Source organism: Eschrichtius robustus, chromosome 11 (assembly GCF_028021215.1).
Source record: "Eschrichtius robustus isolate mEscRob2 chromosome 11, mEscRob2.pri, whole genome shotgun sequence".
In the NCBI taxonomy this organism is placed as follows: domain Eukaryota; kingdom Metazoa; phylum Chordata; class Mammalia; order Artiodactyla; family Eschrichtiidae; genus Eschrichtius; species Eschrichtius robustus.
Window position 1 is genome coordinate 58,924,809 of NC_090834.1, and position 12,709 is coordinate 58,937,517.

The 12,709-nt window shown below is 50.2% G+C and overlaps 1 protein-coding gene across 1 annotated transcript in view; it reads left to right on the forward strand.

The window, feature by feature from the left end:
* The first annotated feature begins 7,432 nt into the window (after positions 1 to 7,432).
* Positions 7,433 to 12,709, forward strand: part of LOC137772200 (guanylate cyclase 2D-like) — a 38,437-nt gene continuing 33,160 nt past the window's right edge. Inside the window, 2 exon segments of the mRNA XM_068556080.1 lie at positions 7,433 to 7,450; positions 9,082 to 9,715. Coding sequence (XP_068412181.1) covers positions 7,433 to 7,450; positions 9,082 to 9,715 — 652 coding nt within the window.

Sequence of the window (12,709 nt, forward strand, 5' to 3'; positions counted from 1 at the left end):
TACACCCAGCCTCCTGAGGAGATGCAAGTCGAGTTCCACATTAAAATGTTAATTTCCCACTTTACAGAAGTGTACCTGGAGCTCCTGTGCGGGCTGTTAAGTGGTTATTTGGTATCCACCCCAGGTGGCAGGATGAGTTCACTTAACTCAGCCTTTGTCTCCAAGAACCTTCCTCAGCCTCAGAGCAGTTTCCACCCCTAAAATTTCCACACTCACCTGGAACTGTCTCCATTGCCCCAAACCACTTTGATCCTAACAGAATTTTCTCTATTCACTTGGAAATCTCGTCAGGATCCTTGGAGACCATCTTTACTTCCCATCTTGTCCTTGCTTGGTGGCCTCGGGTGAGTCAAACCACCACTCTGAACCATGAATACCTCACTTGTAATTGTTGAGGGCGTCCGGCATACTGAGTGCTCTCTAGTGTATCTCATTTAATCCTCACGACAAACCTAAAAGGTACACTTATTTCCCCATTTTACAAAGGGAAACAGGGCTCTGGTGTGTGAAGTGTTCTCCCTGAGGCCGCTGTTACTGGAGGCAGGTGTGAGGGTCTGTCTCTAAGCCTGTGCTCTTTACGTCTCACCCCGTGCCGCGTGGTCTCTGACCTGGTTTTCTGTGTATCTATCCTTTCACCTGCCAGAGTTGCCAGAAAGCTACAGACCAGGACCAGGGCTGGCTACAGTGCCCTCCTGGAGGAGGCTTTTTCCTACCAGGAAACTCTAGTCTAGGCTAATTATTGGAGCCTTGGTGCCCTCTGCTGGATAAAGGCTAAAAGACCAGCCAGCGTCCACCCTGGTACAACAACATCTTTTTCAAAAGAGCATTTTTTTTCATCCATCCATCCATCCATCCACCCATCTTCCATCCATCTCAGTTTCACTGTTGTCTGGAGGCACCGCCCTCATTCTCTGGGGCTCCTGTTCTGCACCAGGGCTCAGCGACACAGAGAGGGAAAGAAGGTAGCCCTGCATCTGTGTCCCCCTTTCCTGTTTGCAGAGTGCCTCCACCTCATTGTACCCTTTGTCCCCACAGCAACCCTAAGGGCCGTTAAAATCTCCATTTAACTGGCGAGGAAAGCGAGACCCAGAGAGGCCAGGCAGCACAGTGCAGTAGAAACAGTTTTGGGGACAAAGACAGGTTACAAATCAGGGCTCTGTCACTTACTAATTCTGCCACCTCGGGAAAGTTTATTAAGCTTTAGGAACCTCAGTCCCTCATCTGTAAAGTTAACTCGCCCAATTGATATTTAATGTGCATATGCTCTGTGCCAGGCTCGGCTTTGGGGCTACAGCAATGAATAGGACTGAACAGGTGCTTGCCCCTTCAAGCCTTGCGCTGTGAAGGTTATAATGAGGCTTAAATGAGGTGAGAATATACCACAGCGCCACCTTAGTGCCATTTATGTCATGTCATGTTATTACCTATGTGAGGAACGTGAAAGGATTTGGAGATGCTTTCCTGGGAAAAGAAAAAATGAGGGAAAGCTTGGCATTATGTTAAAAAAATAAAAGCAGCACATACTGGGGTTGAGGTCATGGGCTCTGGAGCTCGACTTCCTGGTTCTAAATCCCAGCTCTTCCCCTCAAGAGCTTTGTGATCTGCAGCAGCAAAATGGAGACAGTAAATTCAGCACAGACTTATTGTATATCTAATAAGTGCCAGGCAGGGTCTTAAGTCCCCAGAAATGAACAAGACAGGGAAGGCCTGTCCTATCTCATAGGAGTGTGATGATGAAATGAATCATTACATGGGAAACACCTATAATGGTCCTAAACATAATGTGTTTGCTATTATGACTATCGTGACTATCTTGGCTGTTGCAAAGGCTCTATGGATGGTATTTACTGGTCCTTTGTGTTTGATGATGCCTCTTGACCGTCTGGGGCTGATGACAGCCAGAGGGTACAGGCTTGCCCTGCTGGCAGAGAGTATAGAACAAGGACCAGGATGTAGAGGTCAGAGGACACAGGTTTCTCAACGCAACAGGGCAGAAGCATTAACAGCTGACTGGCTCACAGCAGGGCAGTGGCCCAGGGAATAGTGAGTGGCCAGTAACCAGTGGATATGAGCAAGTGTGGGTGGAGATACACAGAGTTCTTGTCCTGTCTGAGAGGTGTCCCTGAGGCCACTTAAGGCTCCTTCATCAGCTAAGGACTTCCATTTTTCTGGGGGACAGATGGAGTGGACTCTAGAACCCCTGGAGAGATCCTGGATTCTGGTTAGTTTGGGCCAATGAGAAGCCCTAGCAGCAAGGGTAAGAGACATGGGATTGGGTTTCTACTTCCCTTGATTCTTCCCTGTGGGGACATCATAGTCTGGATGTGTCCTTTCACCTTTCGAGGCAGCCAACTGTCTTCCGGGCTCCAGAAAACTCCTTCCCCTCATCCCTTTGGACCCGGAGAGGCAATAGTTCTGCTACCATTAGTCTCAAGTTACTGCAATATTCTTTAGAAACCCCTGCTCCCACCTTTATAATAGGCCTTTGTAAACAAGCCCTTCTAGAATTACCCTAATTTGAGTCTGCCCTCAGTTTCCTGCTAGGACTCTGTCTAGTGCCAAGAGTGGCCTTAGGAACTAGATTCTCCAAATAGGATTCTGGAATTGGATTGGTCCTGTATTTGAGCAACATGGGGATAATCTCCTGCTGGGGGAACTAGGATGCAAGTAATTCATGACGTCTGGTAGTAACACAGTTACTCAAATGATCATGGGTAGTAGCATGGGATGCAGTGCAGGTTGGAAGGCCAGACTTTGGCATATCAAGTGGCTGTGGCACTTTGCCCTGTGGCAACAATACTGGTTATAAAGACAGTGGAGGGACTTCCCTGGTGGTGCAGTGGTTAAGAATCCACCTGCCAATGCAGGGGACACGGGTTCGAGCCCCGGTCCAGGAAGATTCCCACAAGCTGCGAATCAACTAAGCCCACACGCTGCAACTACTGAGCCCACGCTCTAGAGCCCGAGAGCCACAACTACTGAGCCCGCGTGCCACAACTACCGAAGCCCGTGCACCTAGAGCCCGTGCTCCGCAACAAGAGAAGCCACTGCAATGAGAAGCCCGCGCACTGCAAGGAAGAGTCGCCCCTGCTCTTCTCCGCAACTAGAGAAAGCCTGTGTGCAGCAATGAAGACCCAACACAGCCAAAAATAAATTTATTAAAAAAAAAACCATCTTCCAAGATCATGGGCATTTATGAAGTTAAAAAAAAAACCAGACAGTAGAGGAACATGGCTTCTTCCTACAGCCCAAGAGATCATATATATATATATATAGAAAATAAATAGAAAATTATGACCATAAAATTGAGAACGTGTGTGAACAACAGAAGGTTTCCATGAGAGCTTGAAGGAGTCCCTCATGTCTGTGGGTGCAAGGAGGGTATAACCGAGGACCAAACCCAGGGTCTGACGGTAAAGGTTGCAGAGTTGCAACACCTCCACCCCAGGTCTCTTATATTGAAGGAGGAGTGCTAATAGGAAAGGACTGGGACCCCAGGACTTGGGGTGGAGACATCTGGGGAGAAATGGATGGGGCTGAGAATTCTGATCTGCAAATTCCCCTAAATCCCCTTCATCAGTGGAAGCAGCCCCTCCCTACCTAAGTGCACTTCCTTATCTGCATAAAAACCTTTCAGTGGTCGACGGGGAGCAGTAATTCTATAAGCTGATACCTGTGCTCCTCAGAACGCCCTCATCGTCCTCATTGCCTCCAAGCCCAGGACCAGCACTCAGCCCCAGCATAGCCTGGAGGAGAAGTGCAAATTAGTAACCTCAGATACTCAGAAGTTGACCAAGGAACTAATATGTAATCAAAAAGGTAAACTTGGCAGATAGTAAGTTTATTACTCCCACGTGGTCTTGCTACATCTAATAAATCTTAAATTTGACGAAAACAAAAACAAAGACAAAAACAAAAACCAAAAAACCCCTGCACTGTGAGAAGATAGTCTAGACAGTGAAATACTTATAAGACTCTGTCAATCTGTATAAGCAGGAGCCTGTGGGAGTGGATTCCGAGGGTGTTAGACCAAGGGGAAGAATTATAAGAATTGATTGTGCCAAATTCACTGACATGGGTGCCCTAGCCTAGGATGTGGAATTTAATATTTTGACTTGATCACCCAGGAGTGGTTTTTTTTTTTAATTTATTTTTTACTGGAGTATAATTGCTTTACAATGTTGTGTTAGTTTCTGCTGTACAATGAAGTGAATCAGCTATATGTATACCTATATCCACTGCCTCTTGGACCTCCCTCCCACTCCCCCCCATCCCCTCATCTAGGTCGTCACAGAGCACGGAGCTGAGCATCCTGTGCTTTATAGCATGTTCCTGCTAGCTATTTTACGCATGGTAGTGTATATATGTCAATCTTAATCTCCCAAATCGTCCCACCCTCCCCTTCCCCTTCTGTGTCCACATGTCCATTCTCTACATCTGCGTCTCTATTCCTGCCCTGGAAATAGGTTCATCTGTACCATTTTTCTAGATTCCACATATATGTGTTAATATACGATATTTGTTTTTCTCTTTCTGGCTTACTTCACTCTGTATGACAGACTCTAGGTCCATCCACATCTCTACAAATGGCCCAATTTCATTCCTTTTTATGGCTGAGTAATATTCCATTGTATATAGGTACAACATCTTCTTTATCCATTCATCTGTCATTGGACATTTAGGTTGTTCACATGTCTTGGATATAATAATCTGATTAATTGAAGCTTGGACACAGTGATGGCCTTACTGAACAATGTTGAAATTCCAGAACTTCCTTGGAACACTGTGTAGGAAAGTCTGAAGGCTCAGGAGAGTGGGCACGTTGGGGTGGATCTATTATATGCAACCTGCTCGCAACCCTAGGAGAAGCTGGAGGACACTCCTTTCACCCAAGCATTAAGGAATGCATTCATGGGGGTGGGAGACCTCCCCATCCTTGAGGAACTCTATGGTAGTTGTCCTTTGTAGGCCAGAGATGGCCATGGGGGGTGTTGTAATGGAAGCTCCTTGATCTCAGTGTGAATAATGGGAAGCCAGGTAGATGGCAGCACTTAACCATCAGAAACAATGGTTTCTGGGACTCCAGGAGGAAAAAAGAATGGGCGAGCACTAAAGAAACCAGCATTATTGAGCATTCACTATGTACAGCCCAGAGAGGTTGTATAGGGTATGTACAATCCCTAGCACATAGTACAAACTTCGTGTACTTAGTAAAGGTTAATTTCACCTTAGTAGGAGAGAGCAGGTGGCAGAGGAAGGGCTGAAAATCCACTGGGTTCTGGCGTCTATCTCCACATAAGGGTCCACATCAAAAGAGAAGATAGAAAAACCGCTGTTATAATTCCCAAAGAATCAATGTGGTGTGATGAGCAGAAGCCCTGCCACTTACTAGCTCTGTGCCCTTTGTCAAATTACCTAACCTCTTTGAGCTGTACTTTCCTCATGTATAACGTGGGAATAATAATGACAGTACCTTTCTCAGTGGGTTGTATAAATAGTGCCCAGCACAGGGCTTGGCACGTAGTGGACGCTCAGTAATGCTGGTTTCTTCAGTGCTCGCCCATTCTTTTTTCCTCCTGGGAGTCCCAGCCAGGTGTGGAGCTGTCCGTAGTGCTGAAGACATCCTCCTTCCCTCCCTGCCTCCTTCCCTCAGTTCCTCTCTCCTTCATTCCCTCCTTCTCTTCTGTGCTTGGCTCCCCAGAGCCCTAGGGTCTGAACAGCTGGAATTTTCCAAACGGTTTCTTCAGGCCCCTATGGAGGACAGGAGGGAACGGGCCATATACGAGGCCCTCCCTCAGCAGGAGTCTTGGGAAGCTGGCAGGCAGCCGGAGTGGTGACTGTGGGACTGTGCGGGCTGTGGTGGGAACGGGGGCTCCCCAGGACAGAGCTCCCTTGGAGAGTCTGACATCCGAGGACGCTCATGCAGGAACCTCAGGATCTGCCGAGAGGCGGTCAATCAGCTCCAACAGCACAGCGTGGCAGGTGGGTCTTTGGGGAGCTTGCCCTGAAGGAGGCAAGAAGGACCAGGTTGGGGCACAGGAGAGTGACCCTTGGATACAGGGCTTGAAGGGGCCCTGGCTCTGACAGGAGTCCCCCATCCTCCTTCCCTGGAATATTTGGGTCATTTGTTTGTTAATGTAACTAAAGGCGTCTTCATCTTTTTGCGTTATGGTAGTATGGAGTTGACTAGCTTCATGAACTTGGCTCCATGAGCCAAGCTATCTGTAGCTGGTCCTCAGTGTCCGTCCACTTGAGTCTAAAGCTACAAACGGTCCCTCCCTAGGAGGGTGGCACCTGAACCCCTTGTGCCAGAGGTGGGAGCACTTGCAGCTTACACACTCCTGGGGGAAGGGTTAGGAGAGGGGACGTGGCCAGCTGCAGAGACAAAGATCACCTGTTTCCTAATTTTTGTTGACAGGTAGAATATTGGAGATGAAGGATCTTTGGAGACCCTAAACATATAAACTAAGCCCTCCCTGTACAGATGGCACCGAAAAGGGTGTGAACACTGTCTCACAAGTCAGAGGTGGAGGCGGGGCTAAAGGTGGCTCCTGCCCTGGCCAGAGGCTGCCCTCGCTAAGGGCCTGAGCCTTCTGTGACCCCTTGCAGGCCATTGGCCGCAGAATTCCTGCGACACTGAGCATGGCCAGCAGGACTGAGGGACCAGGGGAACCTCTTGCTGCTTTGTGGGATGGAGGGAAGTCCGCACCCCTTTCTGTACCCGTTTCCCCATCTGTACACAGAGGAGTTGGCTCAGATGCTTAGATCTCCAGGATCCTTCAGCTCTGATGTTCTAGGTGCTCAATAAAAGAGGTGATTTTTGTCTTTGGCTGGGAGGTGGGAAGCCAGGCTCAGGACCAACTCAGCCCTAACTTTTGGTGAGACCCCAGACAAGTCCCTGCCCTGCCCAGAGTCAGTTTCTTCCTCTGAAAAAGAGGATAAGAGGTCTCTCCTCAGGGTCTCCAGGAGCACCAGGCACAGGTGTGGATCACAGGTGCTTTGCGAAGTACAGATTGAGGGGAGAGGTGTCTGTCATTAATATCAGCCGTATATGCCTATGTTCCCAACCAGAAATGATTAGCTCTTTGTGAGCCCAGAACAAACCCAGCTGCTCTGAGGGGTTCATCCCTTGGGGTGGGATGTTAGGAGACCACTTAGAGTATCACAGCAGAAGAGGAGGGAGTGTACAGAGGGTCCCTCAGAGACTGGTCGAAGAGCAGCCCTCCCCAAGACCCTGGCCTCTGAGCTGGGAGAAACATAACATCACAGGTTGGAAGGGCTCAGGTCTGGCCAGCCCTGCTTCTTCTACAGATGGGGAGGCTGAGGCCTTGAATGGGGCAGGGGCAGGACTGGGGCTGAAGCTCAGGCCTCCACCTCTCTGTCCAGCTTTCTTTACACCACAGTACACCTGCCTCTCCTCAAAGACGCAAAGATGGTGATGACGGTGACGGTGATGTTCATAACTATTCTGGTTAATAAGTGCCTAGTTAGTTCCCTACTCACCACAACGACTATCCCCACTGTAAACACGCTACACATTTTAGTCTCCACCACAGCTCTGCCAGGTAGCTATTGTCATCTCCATTTTACAGATGAGGAAACTGAGGTTCAGAGAAGTTAAATGTCTTGCCCAAGGTCAGGGGCTAGTAAGTGATAAAATCAGGATTTATTCCTCTGTGTGATGCCAAGGCCCTTCTCATTCCTCTGCACTGAACATAATTTCTAGGAGCTACTCTGCACAGACCATTGCAGTTGGCATTGGGAGGGCATCCTCTTACTCTCCTGATCTACACTCCAAGTGTAGGTGGTTCAGACTCTGGGAAACCGTCCGTGAGCCCTCCTCCCGGGGCCCTCAGAGCCTCACCACTGGTCCTGCTACTGCCCGCACTCGGGATCCGCTCTTCTCTTGGCTGGGACTTGCCTCTCTACCAGCTTGGCAGTTTCTTAAGGGTGAGTTTGGATCTTCTGCCTTCCTGGGGTGCCCCCAGTGGAAGGCTGTTGGCTGCATAAATAGTGTGGTTGGAAGATGGATGAGTCCTGTGGGTGAGGCATGAGCAAACGCAGGGGTGCAGGCAGAGGCCAGGCAGGAGTTGCAGGATGGGCATGAGGGTCTTGCAACTGTAAGATGGAGTGGGGATGCCCCAGTCCAAATGTCAAGGAGGCCCCGTGTGGGGTGGGACATGAGCTGAACAGATTTGTCCAAATCCTGTCTCTGCCAGCTCCATTCAGTTTCCTGTAGTTTCCTCATCTGTACAGTGGAGATAGAAGGACCTTTGTTTGAACAGGGCCGTGAGGGGGATCGGAGATGGGGCTGTGCACAAACACTGTAAACCCTTGAGCCGCAAGCACAGAACAGGGGAGCTACCCCTACCCAGGCGCTGCTTGTGCTTTGGGGCCCACAGAGTCTGGCAGATTTAAATGCTGTGAATGGTGCTGGACTTGAGGGTCAGAAGCAGAGGAGGCTCAGAGGGAGAACTTGGCCCACTCTGGAAGATGAGTGAAGGAAGAAATAATAATAGTGGGTTGAAAGAGGTAAGATTTGTTGAACATATGTGCACCAGGGACTGCTAAGTGCTTCACATCGTGTCATTTAATCATCATGATAACTCCATAAAGTAGGTTTCATTATCCACATTTTACAGAAGAGAAAAATGAAGCTCAGAAACTTCAGAGATTGGTCTAGAGCCACAAGGATGGGAAGCAGTGAGCCGGGTCTGGCCAGCTCTCACTCTGGAGCCCACGCCGAGCCACTGAGCTCCAGCCCAGGACCGTGCGTGGGTATCTCGGGGCTGTGAACCAGTCCTGCGGAGGAGGTTAGGCCCCCAGAGCTGGGGGTCTTCTGATATCATGGGTCCAAATCCCTCATTTTACCAATGAGGAGACTGAGGTTCTGGGGGCAGGAGGGGTGTCTGCCTCAAAATCATGCAGGAAGCACAGGCAGAAAATGCTAGAAAGCAAACCTTGTCTTTATCCCTCTTTCCAAGGACTGCAGGAGGGCTTGTAGCCTGAAGGGCGGTCCCAGAAGCTGCTGCATAGGAAGGCCTGCCAACCCTGCCAGGGCCCGTGAGGGTCTACTCTCAGCCATCCAAGGATAGCCCCTTTCCTGCCACTTCTCTCTGTGCTGCTTTGGGGCACTCTCCTGTGGCTGGCTGGACCTTCACCCTGGGGGTGCTGGGTCCCTGGGACTGTGACCCCATCTTTGCTCAGGCCCTCCCCAGTGTGGCTGCCCAGCTGGCTGTGAACCAAGCCAACCAGGATTCCTCACTGGCACTGGGCTCACAGCTGACTTCCGTGGTTCTTCCCACGGGCTGTGACACCTCTAGTGCCCTGGCCACATTCCTGGCCCACAAGAACACCGTAGCTGTTTTTGTGGGCCCTGTCAATCCTGGTTACTGCCCAGCAGCAGCCCTGCTGGCCCAAGGCTGGGGAAAGACCCTCTTCTCCTGGGTGTGTGGGGTTCCAGAGGGAGGAGGTGTGCTGGTGCCCACCTTGCCTTCGGCTGCCCACGTGCTGCTGTCCGTCATGAGACACTTTGGCTGGGCTCACGTGGCCATTGTGTCCTCCCACCAGGACATCTGGTTGGCTACTGCCCGGCAGGTGGCCATGACTCTCAGGGCATACGGGCTGCCTGTGGGGCTGGTGACCTCTCTGGGACCCAGGGAGCAGGGGACCACAGAGGTCCTGAAGCAGCTCTGCAACGTGGATGGTCTGAAAAGTAAGTGTATGTGGGTGTTTCCTCCTTTGGGCAGCCGGGACTTCATATGGCTGCTGATGGGGAGTTTTCTTATATCAGACACTGGGCTGAGCACTTGACAACAGACCCACATTTAACCCCACAGCAGCCCTGTGAGCTAGTTCTGCTGAGGTCTGCATTTTGCAGCTCAGAGAAGGTAAGTAGCATGCCCAAGTCACACAGCTGGCAAGCAATACAGCTGGATTTTGAGCTCTGATGCATGTGTTAATTGTGAAGTGGGAGCCAAGGGCTTTCTTGGTTCTTGCCTGGTAGAGTGAAGAAAAGGAGAGTGTAGCAGGACCTGAGTCCCAGAACAGCTGTTAGAGCCATTCTTAGTTTCTTGAAGTTAGAGTCAGATCCTTCATGGATTTGTTGATTGATGGAATGCTTCCTGCATTTATTAAGCCCCTGCTGTGCTGGATGCTGGGTTGTCTGGTGAACAGGATAGACAGAGTGGTTGATCTCTAGTGGATGACCAAGTGATGGAGAGACAGGTGTATAAGCAGGTTATGACAGAGAGGTCAAGGTCACCCCAGGGAGTGGAGGCCAGGAGAACAAGAGCAGGCATCGGTCCAGGCCTTGGGGGATCTGAGGAGGCTTCTTGGAGGAGGTGGCACTTGGCCTGTCTTTAAGGAATTAGTTAGGCAGGGAGGGTCATGGTGGGTTGGGGTGTAGAAAAGAGGTAGCACCTGGAAGACAGAAGGGACCTTAGCGTTCATCTGGACTGAAGCTTTTTCAAACTGTGGGTCATGGCCCTTTTAGGTCAAGAAATCAATTTAGTGAATCAAGACTAGCATTGCAAAAAAAAAAAAAAAAAAAAGAAAGGAAGAGGCTGGACTAGAAAGAGAGAGAGAAGAATGGAACTGAGTAGGATAGAATAAAAATGGTGAATGTGAGCGTGGAGGGCAGACAGCTAGGAAGGTATCATTCTGTGAAACTTCCAGTTTTGCGTGTGTACTCCTTTTATATACTCAGCTTCGCTAGCACACCAAGGTAAAATGTGTTTCTTACTGCGGCACTGGCAACAGTTTGAGAACCAGTGAGACCAACCGCTGTGCTCTGTCTTTGAGGGAATTGAGGCTGGTACCAGTGAGGAAGGCTGGGGCGGGCAGCCTCTGAGCTCATGTGGCCTGTAGTGAGTTAGAGCCGAGCGGAGGGTGAGGCCTGGCCCAGGTGTGCCCGCCGCCCCTCAGGACGGGCGCCTCACTTCTCTGAGTCCAGTTTGCCAGCAGGGGAAATGGGGATAATGAGACCCACTTCACAGGGTCGAGTGTTTTGTACACGCTTCATTCAACCACGGGCACTGAGCTCTGCTCTGTGCCTGACGCTGGCTGAGCTCTGGGGACACAGAGAGGAACTGGCTGGGCTCCAGCAGGGAGGAGCTTTAGGCTGGCGGGAGACAGATGTGGATATGGGGAACCGAGGAGCCCAGAGGCTGGGGGAGCTGATCTGCATGGGTGTGGGTGTGGGCAGGGCTTTGCCGAGGAGGCGACATCAGGGCAGAGTCTGAAAATGAGAAGTGATGGCAGATGGAAATGAGGGGAAGGCATTGCAGGCACAGGGGTCAGCTAGAGCAAAGGAATGGAGGTAGCATGTTAGCGGGGCTAGGAGAATGAACACTTCACTTCTGTGTGGCAGTGGGAGGGAAACCTCACCAGACGCCTGCTCCACCCCTCTTGCAGGGGGTTGAGTTCTGGCCATGGTGCTGGCTTTCAGAAGCCAGAAGGCAGAGTGGTTAGGGGCACATTCTCTGGGATCAGATCACCAAGATCCCACTCCTGGCCCCATTTCCTACCAGCTGTGTGACCTCAGGCAAGTCACTTAACCTCTCTGTGCTATAGTTTCTTCGTCAATGACATGAGGTTAATGAAAGCCCCAACTTCATGGGGTTGTGAAGATGAGATGGACTACAGTAAGTCCCCTACATATGAATGAGTTCTGTTCTGAGAGCGCGTTCATAAGTCCAATTTGTTTGTAAGTCCAATGAAGTTAGCCTAGATACCCAATTAACACAATCGGCCATGTAGTACTGTACTATAATAGGTTTATAATACTTTTTTTTTTAAAGGAATTCCTTTATTTTTATTATTTATTTATTTTTAGCTGTGTTGGGTCTTCGTTTCTGTGCAAGGGCTTTCTTCTAGTTGCGGCAAGCGGGGGCCGCTCTTCATCGCGGTGCGCGGGCCTCTCTCCATCGCGGCCTCTGTTGTTGCGGAGCACAGGCTCCAGACGCGCAGAGCTCAACAGTTGTGGCTCACGGATCCAGTTGCTCCGCGGCATGTGGGATCTTCCCAGAGCAGGGCTCGAACCAGCGTCCCCTGCATTGGCAAGCTGACGCTCAACCACTGCGCCACCAGGGAAGCCCTATAATACTTTTCACACAAATAATACATTAAAAACAAACACAAAAAATAAAGAAAATATTTTTAATCTTACAGTACAGTGCCTTGAAAAGTACAGTTTACACTATAACAGCTGGCACACAGGGGCTGGCATCGAGTGAACAAGCAAGAAGAGTTACTGACTGGAGGAGGGAGAGGAGGTGGGAGATGGTAGAGCTGAGGGATCCTCGGCAATAGGAGATGGAGGGCAAGCTGCAATTTTACTCATGCCTGAGGTAGATGGAACGCATGTTCCCATCTTTGAAAGTTCGCAACTTGAAGGTTGGTATGTAGGGGACTTACCGTATTGCAGGTAAAGGGCTTGAAACAGTGCCCTGCACACAGTGAGCACTGCTTTTAATCAATGTGGGCTTTTATCTTCTAACTGCTCCCGTTGTGTGGGTTAGCTCCCCCTTGTGGCCAAATGGAGACCAGTGCCTCTGACTCCTTGAAAGAGAAAGGAGCATTTTGGCAGAAGCTGGAACAGAAGCCAGGCAGAGGAGATGGGACCAAGATAGCCCCGGTTCTGTGTCCACTCAGTCCTGGTGGGTCTTTCTCTGAGGGCCCTCCCCACTATTTTGGGGGCAGGGAGGGG